The sequence below is a fragment of the Corythoichthys intestinalis genome, chromosome 19, assembly GCF_030265065.1.
Source record: "Corythoichthys intestinalis isolate RoL2023-P3 chromosome 19, ASM3026506v1, whole genome shotgun sequence".
Classification (NCBI taxonomy): domain Eukaryota; kingdom Metazoa; phylum Chordata; class Actinopteri; order Syngnathiformes; family Syngnathidae; genus Corythoichthys; species Corythoichthys intestinalis.
The window spans coordinates 26954410-26967894 of record NC_080413.1 but is presented as its reverse complement, the minus strand read 5'-3'; the positions used below and the strand labels follow the sequence as shown (position 1 = coordinate 26967894).

General features: G+C 40.0%; 1 protein-coding gene across 7 annotated transcripts in view; it reads left to right on the top strand.

The window, feature by feature from the left end:
* The window catches only part of LOC130907760 (nesprin-2), a 128718-nt gene that overhangs the window by 7929 nt on the left and 107304 nt on the right, over positions 1 to 13485 (top strand). For 5 of the 7 annotated variants that reach the window (XM_057823187.1, XM_057823183.1, XM_057823186.1 and 2 more), the window contains exons 2-9: positions 3298 to 4083; positions 7339 to 7500; positions 9538 to 9693; positions 9800 to 10041; positions 10350 to 12366; positions 12567 to 12901; positions 12962 to 13106; positions 13227 to 13427. In XM_057823187.1, the coding sequence (XP_057679170.1) occupies positions 3298 to 4083; positions 7339 to 7500; positions 9538 to 9693; positions 9800 to 10041; positions 10350 to 12366; positions 12567 to 12901; positions 12962 to 13106; positions 13227 to 13427 (4044 nt within the window). Of the gene's footprint in view, positions 1 to 192; positions 374 to 1523; positions 1634 to 3297; positions 4084 to 7338; positions 7501 to 9537; positions 9694 to 9799; positions 10042 to 10349; positions 12367 to 12566; positions 12902 to 12961; positions 13107 to 13226; positions 13428 to 13485 lie in introns of those variants that run through there. The other 2 variants (XM_057823185.1, XM_057823188.1) reach the window with 2 other exon arrangements.

The following is a 13485-nucleotide window of genomic DNA, read 5'->3' as shown; positions in this document are numbered from 1 at the left end:
GGGCAAGCTCGGCTTGTGTGTTATTGTGTCACATATGGGTGTGTTCGTACTGATCTTTTTTTTTTTTTATTTTTAATTTATCCCCTTTTTGTTTCCACTTGCTCACTAAGGTGTGTCCATTTGTTGCCTGAAAACATTTTGGAAAATCAAGATTTGCCACGCAGGTGTGTTTTGTAACCACTCAGTTCATTATTTTATTTAGTGTTTGAAAACTCATTTGTAGTAATATACTACATTCAACGGCAAGCACACATTAGATTGCTGAGATTTATTGGAAATAATGTGAGCTGCAGGAAAAGGATTGAAGCTGGAAATTTAAGACAACAAATGAGACGTGAAAGGTGGCTCCGCACTCAGTACAACCTTGTCTCAGGTGAGTGAACTGAAACAGACTGACAACAAAATCTTAGAGAATACTACAGAACTATGCATACCTACTTCAAGGTCAAACGGCACTAATTAGGAACAGCTTCAAAATGAACACAAATTATGTGAGAATTGAAGCTATGCAGTATGTATTCTGTCTGAAAGACCTTTCTACGACTTGTCAGCTGGAATATGCTCTGCTCAATCGCGACTATAACGAGAACAATTGGTATTAAAAAAATTGATGGATGGTGCTTAGGAGTGGGAACCTCTTGGTACCTCACGATACGATACGATACGATTTGCGATACAAAGCTCATGATAACGATGATCTGACGATATGGCGATACAACGATTATCGATATATTGGTCAGGAAATCATTCTAGCATATTCTACAAAATAATAATAAACAGAAAAAACAAGCTTCTGTTGTGAATTGGAATGAGTTTGTCACTTATAGACGTCCAATCCATTTGAACTGGGAGGTTCATTTGCTGCCATCCCTCCCACGTCAAACGGATTGAACGTCTATGGTCGGTAGTGGCAGCCAATGCCAGGCAATGAGGTAATTTCGGGCCATTTAAGGTCATTTACCTGTTGATTTTCAGTTACTTCCTGTTGATTTGGGAGTATTTTATGGGTCACTTCCTGTTTATTTCGAGTTACAGAACAGAAAGTGACCTGGGAATCACCAAAATGAATAGGCAGTGACTCAAACTCAACAGGAAATGACCTTTAAATACCCTAAAATGAACAGCAAGTGACCTGTAAATGCCCTGAAAATCGGACAGAATGACTGAATGCTCTGGTTTAAATGAACGAATGTGCCCAGTCTAAATGGATTGGGTGTCGAGCATCATCAATGCAGCCTTAGAGTTAACTGAGACACTATTATGGTGGAAGATTTTGGTAGCAACTTGTTGGTTCCTTTTTATTTATTTATTCATTTATTTATTTTTAGACATTGACACCTTCTTAAAACGATATCTCGATTCTTGGCAGGAGCATATCGATAACCTTTTGGGATACGAAGTATCACGATATATCACCATTTCAATATTTTGTCACACCCGTAATGGTGCTATGTATTTTTGCTTTAAAAGGTAACCCACCTCAGAAAAAAATTCTGTTTTTCTATCTTCTACTCTATCTGTAGATGATGGTCCATTTGTTGACGAGAGAAACAGAAGTTCATTGACAACATGACTTATGCTACGAAGCCACCTCGGACATACAGTTCACACAGACCAATCTCAATTTGACGAGGTAATATAAGTTTAAATAAATAAAAGTACTGTCATTTTCAGACTATAAGCCGCTATTTTTTCCCTCATTTTGAATCCTGTGGCTTATACTCCAGTGAAGCTTAGTTGTTGATTAATTTGGGTTAATAGGTAATACTTTGACAGCGGGGTCATAACACTGCCATAAGACCGTTAATGACATTGCAATGTCACTAACTAAATTTATGTCCAACTCAGATCTATGCATCCATTCAAAAGTGAGATAATTTTCCGCATGACACAAAACGACATCTGTCATAAGCATTCATTAATGCTCATGGCAGTGACCTATCATAATTATGCTCTTATGACAGTCTTATGGCGCCACTGTCCAATAAAGTGTTACCAAATACCATAACTAGCAAATAATGAAACAACTGAAGCACTAACTGAAGAAATAATTAGCACAGAATATGAATTTTGATTATTATTTACATCTGTAGCATTGAGATGCATGTTAGGAGGCATGTTGAATGACAACAATGTAAACAGCAGGTGGCAGCAGGGGTTGACTGTCTCCCCCAAGGGAGCAGTGATGGCACGCAACATGTCACTTTTGCTCATTAATATTCATGACGTTAGCAATTGTTAGTTGCAAGGCGGGTCAGGCTAGCGTTTGTCCCAATGCTAAATGCATGTAAATGGTGTATGAACGAAATGTCTACTGACCTAAACCTACCAATTCTATCCGAAAATAATCCTAAATTCATTGGTAAAGATGTGGAAGAACATACAAATATTCAATTGAAGAGATGGCTTGAGTGTCGAAGGCTGAAAAAGACGGGAAAAAGAGCCGACCTGATCCAGAGGTAGCTTTTTTATCGACACCTTTTTCTTGTGTGCATTCTCCTGTTTCAACAAACTATCCTTTACCACCATATGCCCTTTCTTTCTTATATATTATATCCTCTGGTTGTCTTACGTCTCTGACCATTCTTGGGGGTAATTTACGTTGCTATTTTGTGAAGCGGTCGCAAATGCTACTCAGTGACAGCCAACAAACACTTTTAATTTTTTTTCATTAACGTCCGCGCAAGTTGATCCATTGTTCACATTTTCCCCTCTTTTTTAGCTTCGGTAAACGTATGAAGAAAACATCCTTCATATGTTGTAACGCCTAGAGTCGTTTCAACAAGTTCCATAGCAACAGTGGTTACTCGGCATGTTCTTTTTTTAAAGATTACCGGTCGAAAACAAGTAGTAATAACATGAGTTGTATGTGAGGGCGTGTTTACGTTGACCCACTTCCGGGTTACGTTGGCGATGTCACGGTCTAAAAATAGCATTCGTGCGGTATGCTATTGGTTCAAAGCTTCATCGTGGTTCATTTGAATCTTATGACAGTCTTATGATGCCGCTGTCAAATATAGTGTTACCGATTAATATCTTTTGGTGTAAATATCCCATAATCCACTTAGGACAGCTGTGGTTTATAGACCAGTGCGGCTTATTATTGAACAAATGCCGTTTTTTGTCAAATTTGGTAGGTTGTGGCTTATAGTCAGGTGCACCTTATAGTCCAAAAAATTACGGCAACTATATTCAATAAAGGTACTAGTTAATGGCTCAAAAAAACTCCTCACATTTATTAAAGTGTTCATGCCTAAATACCAATAGATTGTAATAGAGTGCTTTTTTTACTTATAGGTTGAAAAAATGAGTAAAGATACAAGAAAAGGAGTGGACTCAGAAGTGGTTCCAGTTACATCTGACAGCAACATGGAACTCAAACACATCTCAAACAGCAGGCCACGAAGACATCATGGTTCCACAGAACCCACTATGCAAAGTTTGGATGCTCTGGGTACGGAACAAGCTTGGAATTCAGTCCAACAACAGGCAGGAAACAGCGGAACACATACTTTAGATCATTTTAAGCAAACACCTGATGCAGAAGCCTATCATCAAATGCATTTCCCATGTCCTGATCTATTGATGGACATGCACCGTTTAGCAGAAGGCGGGGACAAAGGATCACACGCAGCTATTCGTTTTGAGAGTGCAAAGAGCAAGAATGACAGTACAGACACAATCCTACAAAGAAAACATGAAGTTCCATCATTTGAGAAGCCCCTACCGGATGTCTCTCCTTTTTCTAGTTCAGAGTCACAATCCTCATCAAGATGTATAAACACAAAATTGTGCGATTTCAAATCTACAAATGACAAATTATTCTCTGGGTACCAAGAAATCAAGGGGAAACTACTTTGTGGGTCCTCTGAGTCAAGTGGAATCACAGCAAACTTTAATCTTGTTAATTCAGATTCAAAAGGATCATTTCCGGATGCCAAAAACAGAGAGATTTCAGATTACAGTTTCCCCAAGGGGAAAACACACCGAAATAAATATTTGATTCCCGAAAGATGCAACGATTCAAAAGCTGAGGAGGAAAGTGAGTTACTGTTGTCTTTGGAGGCCAGAGAGATGACAGAAGTAAGTTTAATATTTTTTCCTTTTTATCTTGTGTGTTCTCAGGAGTTTGCGGCTTTTCTGTTCTAAAAGGATACATTGTACTAGTATGTCTATAATTCATTTCATGTTGAAATGTTGATTAATGTTCTTTTTGGTTACTTCAGTGTTCAAATAATATCACTTGAGTCTTTCGATGTTAGTCAGAAATAAGCATTGTACATGTATAAGAAGGGTTTTCCTTTAAGCAGCTTTTAGCAAGCAGATAGTTAGGCACATTTGCTTCAATAACTAAATGTCAAAAGAATTTCCCCTTGACATTTCCAAAACATGCTCCACCTTATTTCTGGTTATTTAGTATAACCAGGATATATTTGACATTTGGCAGCAATAATACATTGAACAATTTATTCCAAGCACCCTTTTGCAATTTCGTCTCATCAAGTGAGCCGCTGACTTTTGGGAATTGCATGTTTGTTGACCATTTTATGATCATTTAAATGCATTACATGTTTGAATTCAAATGGGCATTTTGTTAAGGAAAAAAAACAATGAACCAGGGCAGACTAATGGACTTAAAGTGCCTATGGCAGGATAAAAAAAAGTCTTAAATAGCATTATTATGCGAATTAGAATCATATTTTGACTATATACAACAATTTGGCAAAGCGCAGATGACGAGAAATTCGTTTTTTAATCTGACGTTTCGCCCCTACCTGTCATTATAGCGCTCTAGCGTCCCCAACAGGATGATGTTGGCAGGGTCATGGTTTCATCTGATTTAGAATCAGCCCATTGAGGGGGAATTATTCAGAACGAGGAAAATGCGACGAAGAGAGCCGCAAAATGTCGTTGTTTCAATCTCTCTACTCCAATATTTTTACAGGATATTCTTTTTATCTCAGTATTTTCCCCCAATTGCTAAATAAATGGTATGGTCATGACAAATAACAGTCTTGTGCTTAATGGAGTATGAAGTATTAAAAATGCATTTATTCAGTACGACATGGCAAAATTACCCCATAATGTTCAAAACTGTCGACATTTTATGCCACCGGAGTTAGTCCGGCTTTTGTCATTTCCCTGCCGGAGAGCGTAAACAAACGAGGAGGCGTGACAGCTAGCTGACATGCTGACCCAAACCGAGTGATGTTTCAAAGTCTTATTCTCGCTTTTCGAAGCAAAAAATCACACAAAACTACCCCGGATCATATGGCGGGGTTGTCGATTGTCTTCGCTGATCGGCAACCCGCCCGGCTGCCAGCAACTTACAGCTCGTCGTTCCTCTGCTGCGGGCAGGAGAGCTCGTTTGCCGGGGAAGCAGCTGGAGAATGACTGCCGGACAAACCGGCCAACGTCAGAGGAGCGTGTCGCTGCAACATGGGCAACATGAATATGGCGTAAGTGAATGCAATACACGGCGAAGACGTAAACAGTGAGAGAGCGGCATGAAGTTGTTGTGCAGCTAATATGGCAGGATGTGTCTGAGGAAACCTTTTCTACATGTCCATCCGTGATCAAACGTAAGTAAATTGTCCTTTATTTGAAGAAAGTTTGTAGTGTTTACTTCGTAATCCCTGTATTCGCGGCCATTTTTAACACAAAGTTGCAATTTCTTATTGGGTGCAAAATTTGACAGAACATCAGGCACACGAAGAGGGCAATAAGCCGAGTATAGCGCTAATCCGGCGAGCACGAAGGACCGAGGGGGGTGTGCGACCAGCAGCCGGTCGTCGGTGGACAAGGAGCATTGTCAGCCATAATATAAAGCCACCTCCATATTAAAACGTGTGCCATGATCCCAGTATTTGACATAATACAAAATACGATGTTTACTCACTTCCTCATAAGTCCCACAGTTGTCAGACTTGTTTTGGCCATTCTCCGAGGGTGAACGGGAACTTTTTGAAATCCAAAAAGGCTCACATGCCTGTGAAATATGAAATAAACATGCATTTTGGTGTCATAGGCACTTTAAGCACAGCAAAAATGTATATGTTATGATGCATCAGCATGCATTAGCTGGTATGAAGCTTAATAAGTGTCTATTTGGTATTCTTTTCTCTAAATAAAATATTGCAGTAAAATAGTTGTAAAATGAATACACTGTAATTACTGAGCACTACAGCCAACTAATTAAAATATAATTGGAATATTCACTATTCTTCTATCCCTTCAGAATTGGAAATAATAAAAGGTTAAAGGTCCCATGCCATCAATATCTAAAGTTTCCCACTGTTATATGCATAACATATGTGAAAATGGATCTGAGAGTGATCGAAATGTGAGCAAAGGGTAATTTTCCAATTATTGTGATTGATTATGTTAACATCCTAAAAGCAACGTTGCTATGAAAGCTTAGCCGACACAAGCCAGTTACCCCTGTAATTTTTACAGTCGTAACGCACAAGGCTATCATGATAATGAGTGTTGACAAGGTGCTATATAAGGTGAAAAAAAACACAATCCTGTGTGCAGTATGACAAATCAGAAAAAAGATGGTTTCCATATTCAATTTAAGGGTACACAGTGATTCATTTAAATATCAAATATTATGAGACGTCTAACCGCCTCAGCTGCACTATATCTGCCCAATACTCACAATGCTTTCAATTGATTTTGACCATATTCTGCACGTACGTAATGTATGCTCTATATGGTTTTTAAATGCAATAACACATATTTTAAATTTTTTCCCAAGACACCCTTTCATTTGTGCCTGTAATTATGATCCGCCTCCCACTCTGTAAAGAGCTATTAGTCAGGACTCCCAAGTTTTTTATGATCTAATTCCCAAAATATTTCAAACGTTACACGATGACATCAAAATGTGTACTGCAGTTGTCGCTGCCAACTGCTACCTCTAAAGCCACTGCAAAATTAAAAATCCTGATGATTATGTTTTTTTCTTTTGCAAATGCACTTGTATTGAACATCAATTTTTGGTGCAAGTGACGTGCTGGTGTACGGTCAGTTATTTCAACATACAGACAGCCTTGGTTGACCTCTTTGGTCCATGATCATGTTGCCTACTTATGTTATAATTGTTCACGGTTTAAGTCTGACAAGTTCTCAACTTTTAAACTCATAGCAGTTCTTCAACCCTGAGGCGTGCTGTTCCACACTTGGCAAATTCTTGTGTTCAATGCACTGACTCGCCTGGAGACCGTCAACATCGTAACATTAACAGGAAACTCTGTTATTATCTGGGCCCAAACAGGAACCGAGGGAGGCTGTTTTGTGACACTGCCCTTTAGTGTATATTTTTTGTGCATTTAGGTCGATGCAGAGATGTCCTCCACCATAAGGATTGAAGAGATGGAGTCTGACCAGGAGAAGACTTGTGAATCACCTGGAAAGGCTTCATACAAACATAGCTTTACCATGCAGGATCTTTTCTCTGAGGTCCAGGAAATAGTAGAAAGGAATGACATTATAAATGTAAGTACGGTATTCACTCTTAAGTAATTATTTTTACAATTCTCTCAGATCTTTCTTTCAACTTAAAATTACTGTGACAATCATGATCATTGTACTTAACCTGCTGGAATGCAATAACTTAATTTAAGTCATGGAAGACTGAGAAGATAAGATGTTCTGATGATGTTTATGCCTATTGCGCTTCTTACGGAAAGATGGGTTGATTTCCTGCTGCTTTACAAGAGTGCACAACTGGGGATTTGTTGTGTTGATAGAATAGAACATCAATGTCTGTGATATTGGTCAACCTATGATTAATTCAGATTTCAAAAATAATTTTTCCATAAATCATAATTGGTATCTACATCATTTGATCCGGGGTTAAACTGTCGCCATGCCCAAAATGTAAAGTGGCTCATGTTTTTTTCTTTCTTAAGTAACATCCAGTTTAATTTAATTTTAAGTTACAATAATTAAATTGTACAGTGGGGCAAATAAGTATTTAGTCAACAACTAATTGTGCAAGTTCTCCACTTGAAAATCTTGGAGAGGCCTGTAATTGTCAACATGGGTAACCCTCATCTATGAGAGACAGAACGTGGGGAAAAAAACAGAAAATCACATTGTTTGATTTTTAAAGAATTCATTTGCAAATCATGGAGGAAAATATGTATTTGGTCAATACCAAAAGTTCATCTCAATACTTTGTTATGTACCTTTTGTTGGCAATAACAGAGGCCAAACATTTTCTGCAACTCTTCACAAGCTTTTCACACACTGTTGCTGGTATTTTGGCCCATTCCTCCATGCAGATCTCCTCTAGAGCAGTGATGTTTTTGGGCTGTCGTTGGGCAACACGGACTTTCAACTCCCTCCTCACCCCGTGGCGTCAAAATGGTAAGAAGAGCGGTGAGCAAAAATCCCAGAACCACACGGGGGGACCTATTTAATGACCTACACAGAGCTGGGACCACAGTAACAAAGGCTACTATCAGTAACACAATGCGCAGCAGGGGCTCAAATCCTGCACTGCCAGACGTGTCCCCCTGCTGAAGAAAGTACACATCCAGGCCCGTCTGCGGTTCGCTAGAGAGCATTTGGATGATCCAGAAGAGAACTGGGAGAATGTTTTATGGTCACATGAAACCATAATAGAACTTTTTGGTAGAAACACTGGTTCTCGTGTTTGGAGGAGAAAGAATACTGAATTGCATCCGAAGAACACCATACTTACTGTGAAGCATGGGGGTGGAAACATGGGGGCTTTTTTTCTGCAAAGGGACCAGGACGACTGATCTGTGTAAAGGAAAGAATGAATGGGGCCATGTATCGAGAGATTTGAGTGAAAATCTCCTTCCACCAGCAAGGACATTGAAGATGAGACGTGGCTGGGTCTTTCAGCATGACAATGATCCCAAACACACAGCCAGGGCAACAAAGGGGTGGCTTCGTAAGAAGCATTTCAAGGTCCTGGAGTGGCCTAGCCAGTTTCCAGATCTCAACCCCATAGAAAATCTGTGGAGGGAGTTGAAAGTCCGTGTTGCCCAACGACAGCCCCAATACATCACTGCTCTAGAGAAGATCTGCATGGAGGAATGGGTCAAAATACCAGCAACAGTGTGTGAAAAGCTTGTGAAGAGTTACAGAAAACGTTTGGCCTTCGTTATTGCCAACAAAGGGTACATAACAAAGTATTGAGATAAACTTTTGGTAATGACCAAATACTTATTTTCCACCATGATTTGCAAATAAATTCTTTAAAAAGCAAACAATGTGATTTTCTGGGTTTTTCTTCCACATTCTGTCGCTCATGGTTGAGGTTTACCCGTGTTGACAATTACAGGCCTCTCTAATATTTTCAAGTGGGAGAACTTGCACAATTAGTGGTTGACTAAATACTTATTTGCCCCACTGTATGTTAATTTATTGTTACTCATTTTGCACATTGAATACTTAAAGTATTTGGTGTGTATATTTTCTTAGATGGTCACTGTCTTCAGGCATAGAAGCTATATTGTATGTGTACCAAGATGCATATAACTTTTGTTTATCTTATAGAGGACAACACGCATGGATTTAAACTGGTACCTACAGTCTTCACCGAGTGAAGCAGAGATAAGACTGGTCAGAGCGGTCCAAAAAGTGTTGGTATGTCGATATCTGCCAGCACAGCTGAATGTTACTGCTATGGCTGAACAAATGAATGAAGCAGAAGTAAGTCATACATTGTTTAATGCGTATAGCGAATTAATCTCTGAATGCTTTTTTCTTTATTGCACACTACCAATAAAAAAATGTCTTTTCATTCTGACTACTGCAGGATTATAAGAATTGTGTCCTGGAACAAGTTGCCTTGATGAAAAGTACCAGTTTGTCTCAACTTTGTGGTCCAAACGTCTTGAAAAGACTAGAAGCCCAGTGGAGTAAAGCAGTGTTGGATGCCTCAGCCACAGTGCAAGTCAAAACAGCCCAGATGGGTGAAGTCATTCAGTATCATAAACTGTTGGGAAAAATCAAAGCGCTCCTGGAGGAAGTGGATGGTCAGAAGAAAACAATTAACTTGTGAGTAATCTCATTGTTTGAATGTCATCCTGCATCTCAGCAGCTCCCATCAAGGGATTAGGATATTTTACATCATACATTTTGGAGATGACCATAGCCAACTTTGTAAAACTGATACTAGTGTACTGATACTAGATACTACTGTGGACTCTTTATGGTGCTATTAAGTTTTGTACTTTCTCATGCAAAATATGACCAGTCTTATAAATCCCAATGATATTTTACTCGCACACGTTTTTAATGTACTGTAGGCTATGTGTGTGTTTGATGTAAGTTTTCTGAATAATCTTTTCTATTGATTTTATTAGACATCCCTTGGAAAGCAGTGCACAGCAAGCTGAACAGCTCCAAGCCCTGCTGCAAAGGTTAAATCGAAGCGAAGAAATGTGGGAAGAGCTCCTTGCCTTGAGTAGCCAATTGGCTGTCCACTTGAGTGATGCGGAAAGCTCAGGTGTTCTACTCGCTCAGCTTGGAGATGTCCAAGATGCATGGAGACTTTTGAGTGGTCATATTAAGAGAGCCCTGTGGCAGTCAGCTAACTCTACCTGTCAGTCATCTGTCCTTATGAAAGAGGTTCGACGTCTTAAAGACAAGATTGCAGGTGTCCAGGAATCTATTAATTCCTACGGGGAATGTCATGACACCAAAAGCATTTTAGAACTTTTTTGTTTGAGCGAAGACCTAAAAATGTGTTACCAAATATATGGGCATCTGCAGTCTTTCTCAGATGCTCTTTTCCAGTGTTCTATTGGCCAGAAAGAGAAGAAAAGCATTGAACTTCACCTTGAAGAATTGAGGACTTTACTGCAAACTGCCCAGATCAGACCCTCCGTATGTGGTGATAATCCTCATAAGCAGTTCAAAGAATGGATCACATGGGCAAAACAGATGGAATACCGCATTACCATGGGCCAAAAATTGTCGCTTTTCCCAGAAGAAGCTCGTATTCAGATTGTTGAGATGAAGAAGTACCAGACAGATAGCTTGAGCAGAAGGTCAAAGATGAAACTAGAGGAAATGAGAGAGGACATGTCAGACATGAACAATGAGGACTATCGCCAAGGGTTGAAAGTTGTAGAAGACCTGTATCAAACTATGACTGAAAACTTGGATAATGTTATAGACAGAATGAAAAAGAATCTTCAGGAGAGGGAGACACTATTAGACCACATTGATAGTATTGATGTATGGCTTGTAGAAACTAAAGCGAACAAGGACCCCAGTGCTTATGTTGAGAATGTTTCAAGAGTTGACATCAGCTCACTTGAGAACAAGCTAAAACGTCATCAAGAAGTCGCTGATGAAATTGAAAGACATCTAGCTCTGGTAGAGTCTTTGGAGACAAAGTTCAAGGAAGTCTCAGAAAGCCTGAGCCCTGTAGAGAGCTGTTACATTGTCAACAGACTCTCAGGCATCTGGACAGAATTCGATGGGTTGCTGGCGCAAGAGAGTGCAACAAGCTGGCATTTGGCGGAGATGATTCACGAGCGTACCTCGTCTGGTGAGGAGCTTGCTACCATCAAGGATAGTCTAAAGAACATATACATTTCTTTGGACCAGCTTCATTTTCCGATGACACAGGAAGCAATTTTGACAATTGCGCATCTGGAGCAGATGCTAATGGAACATCAGTGTCAAGTACAAGAGATTCAACACAGTGATGAGGTAGAGCGGAGCTCTTTACTCTGCACCATTGGGGAACTGCAAGAGAGGTGCAAAGTTCTTAGTTTTTTTGCTTTTGAGCAAGACAAATATCTGCAACTGAAAAAGCAGATGGAGTATTCAATGGACACGTCTGAAGAGCAAATCCAGCATGCTAGAGATAGAACATTGAGTCTGGGTGAAAGGTTCAAACTTTTCCAGGCCCTCTTAGTGGACCTCCCGCTGATGAAGACACAGTGTCAAGAAGCGGCGGACCAACTGGAGGTGATTGCTCAGGAGCTGAACCCAACAGAGCTGGATTTAGAAAGGCAGAACATTCGCTATACTGTGGACAAATTTGTTACTTGGGAGCACACGGCCTCAGATGAGATCAAACATTTGGAGGGCAAGCTTCTTCTGGGACTGCGCTTTTCCTCTGAGCTTCCTACATTGATGGCATTTTTCCAAACAACTACCCAAGAATTGCAGAGCACGGAACCAGTCAGTCCAGATGAAAGAGCCATAGATGTTGCACTGCAAAGGCGTTGGGTGATATGGAAAAACATGGAGTCTGGCATGCGAATGTTGCGAGCTCTAGCTTCGAAAGGGAAAATTAACTTACAGAGCCACAGTGATTTGCATTCATTTAGAGAGGCTGCCATGCACGAATGCCATATACAGATGGTAAGTCTAGACATGACTAATGATGTGAATTGTAGAACCTTGAGTGTCAATTAATTGATCAATCAATATCACATAATATAATGCATTACTGCAGTTAAATTGCTTTACTTGTATGACTTTCAAAACACTTGTTGTATGAACTCAAGGATGGTTACAGCATGCGACTTTCACCACATTGTTCTCAAATTCCTATTCTACAGGAATGTTTATCCAAGACTCGAGAATCCTTGAAAGATTATCAGTGGGCTGCCCAGGGGGCTATTCACTTCCTTCACAATGCTGAAATGACATTTTTGTCAGCTCCTGGTGGGTTTCTTGACTGTACGGAGGAACAAACTCAGACCCAACAGGCCATTGAAGCTCTAGAAGAAGGATTTGTTGCCCATATCCAGCATCTTGTACAACTGGTGCCGCAACAAGCTTGTCTTTCCTGCTCAAAGACTCAAGATCTTCACATTGGCATCCTCAGCCAGTTGCTAGTGGGACGAGCCATATTGGAGGCTCAGGCACAACTCAGACTTGAGTCCTTACAGAGGTACTGCAATTTCCTTATTGTGATTTTTTTCTTAAATAAGTAATAACAATTATTTTTCAGATGTGCACTTCGACAACAGAGTCACAGGGTTTGTCACAGTGACGTACAACTGCGTCTGACTGAGTTTGAAGCAAAACTTTCAGCATGCGCAGCAGAAGAAGTGACATCATACAATAAATGTACTGCGCAACACAAACAATCTAAGGTATGCTTGATGAGCCTAGATATTTTATGTGTGACATAACTCCAATTGAACCTAACTAATGAGTTTGAACCATACCCAGAGGTGTTAGATGCTCAAAGATGCTATGTTTTTTCCATTAAGGACTTGATGGAGGGTGTCTATGATCTTGCAAGGAAGACTGAAGAACTACGAGCAAGATGCCCCATGCAGGGATGTGGTGTTGGAAAGGATGGGGAACTTGGTGCCCTCTGGAGGCGATGGGTATCACTGCGTCGTGGTGTTGGTCTGTTGATGGCACAAACAGATCAAAGAGTAGAGGAATGGAAGGACATCACAACCAGTGTAGGACAAACACCTCTTATTAGAACGATTGTCATCCATTACAGCACAGGCATTCACC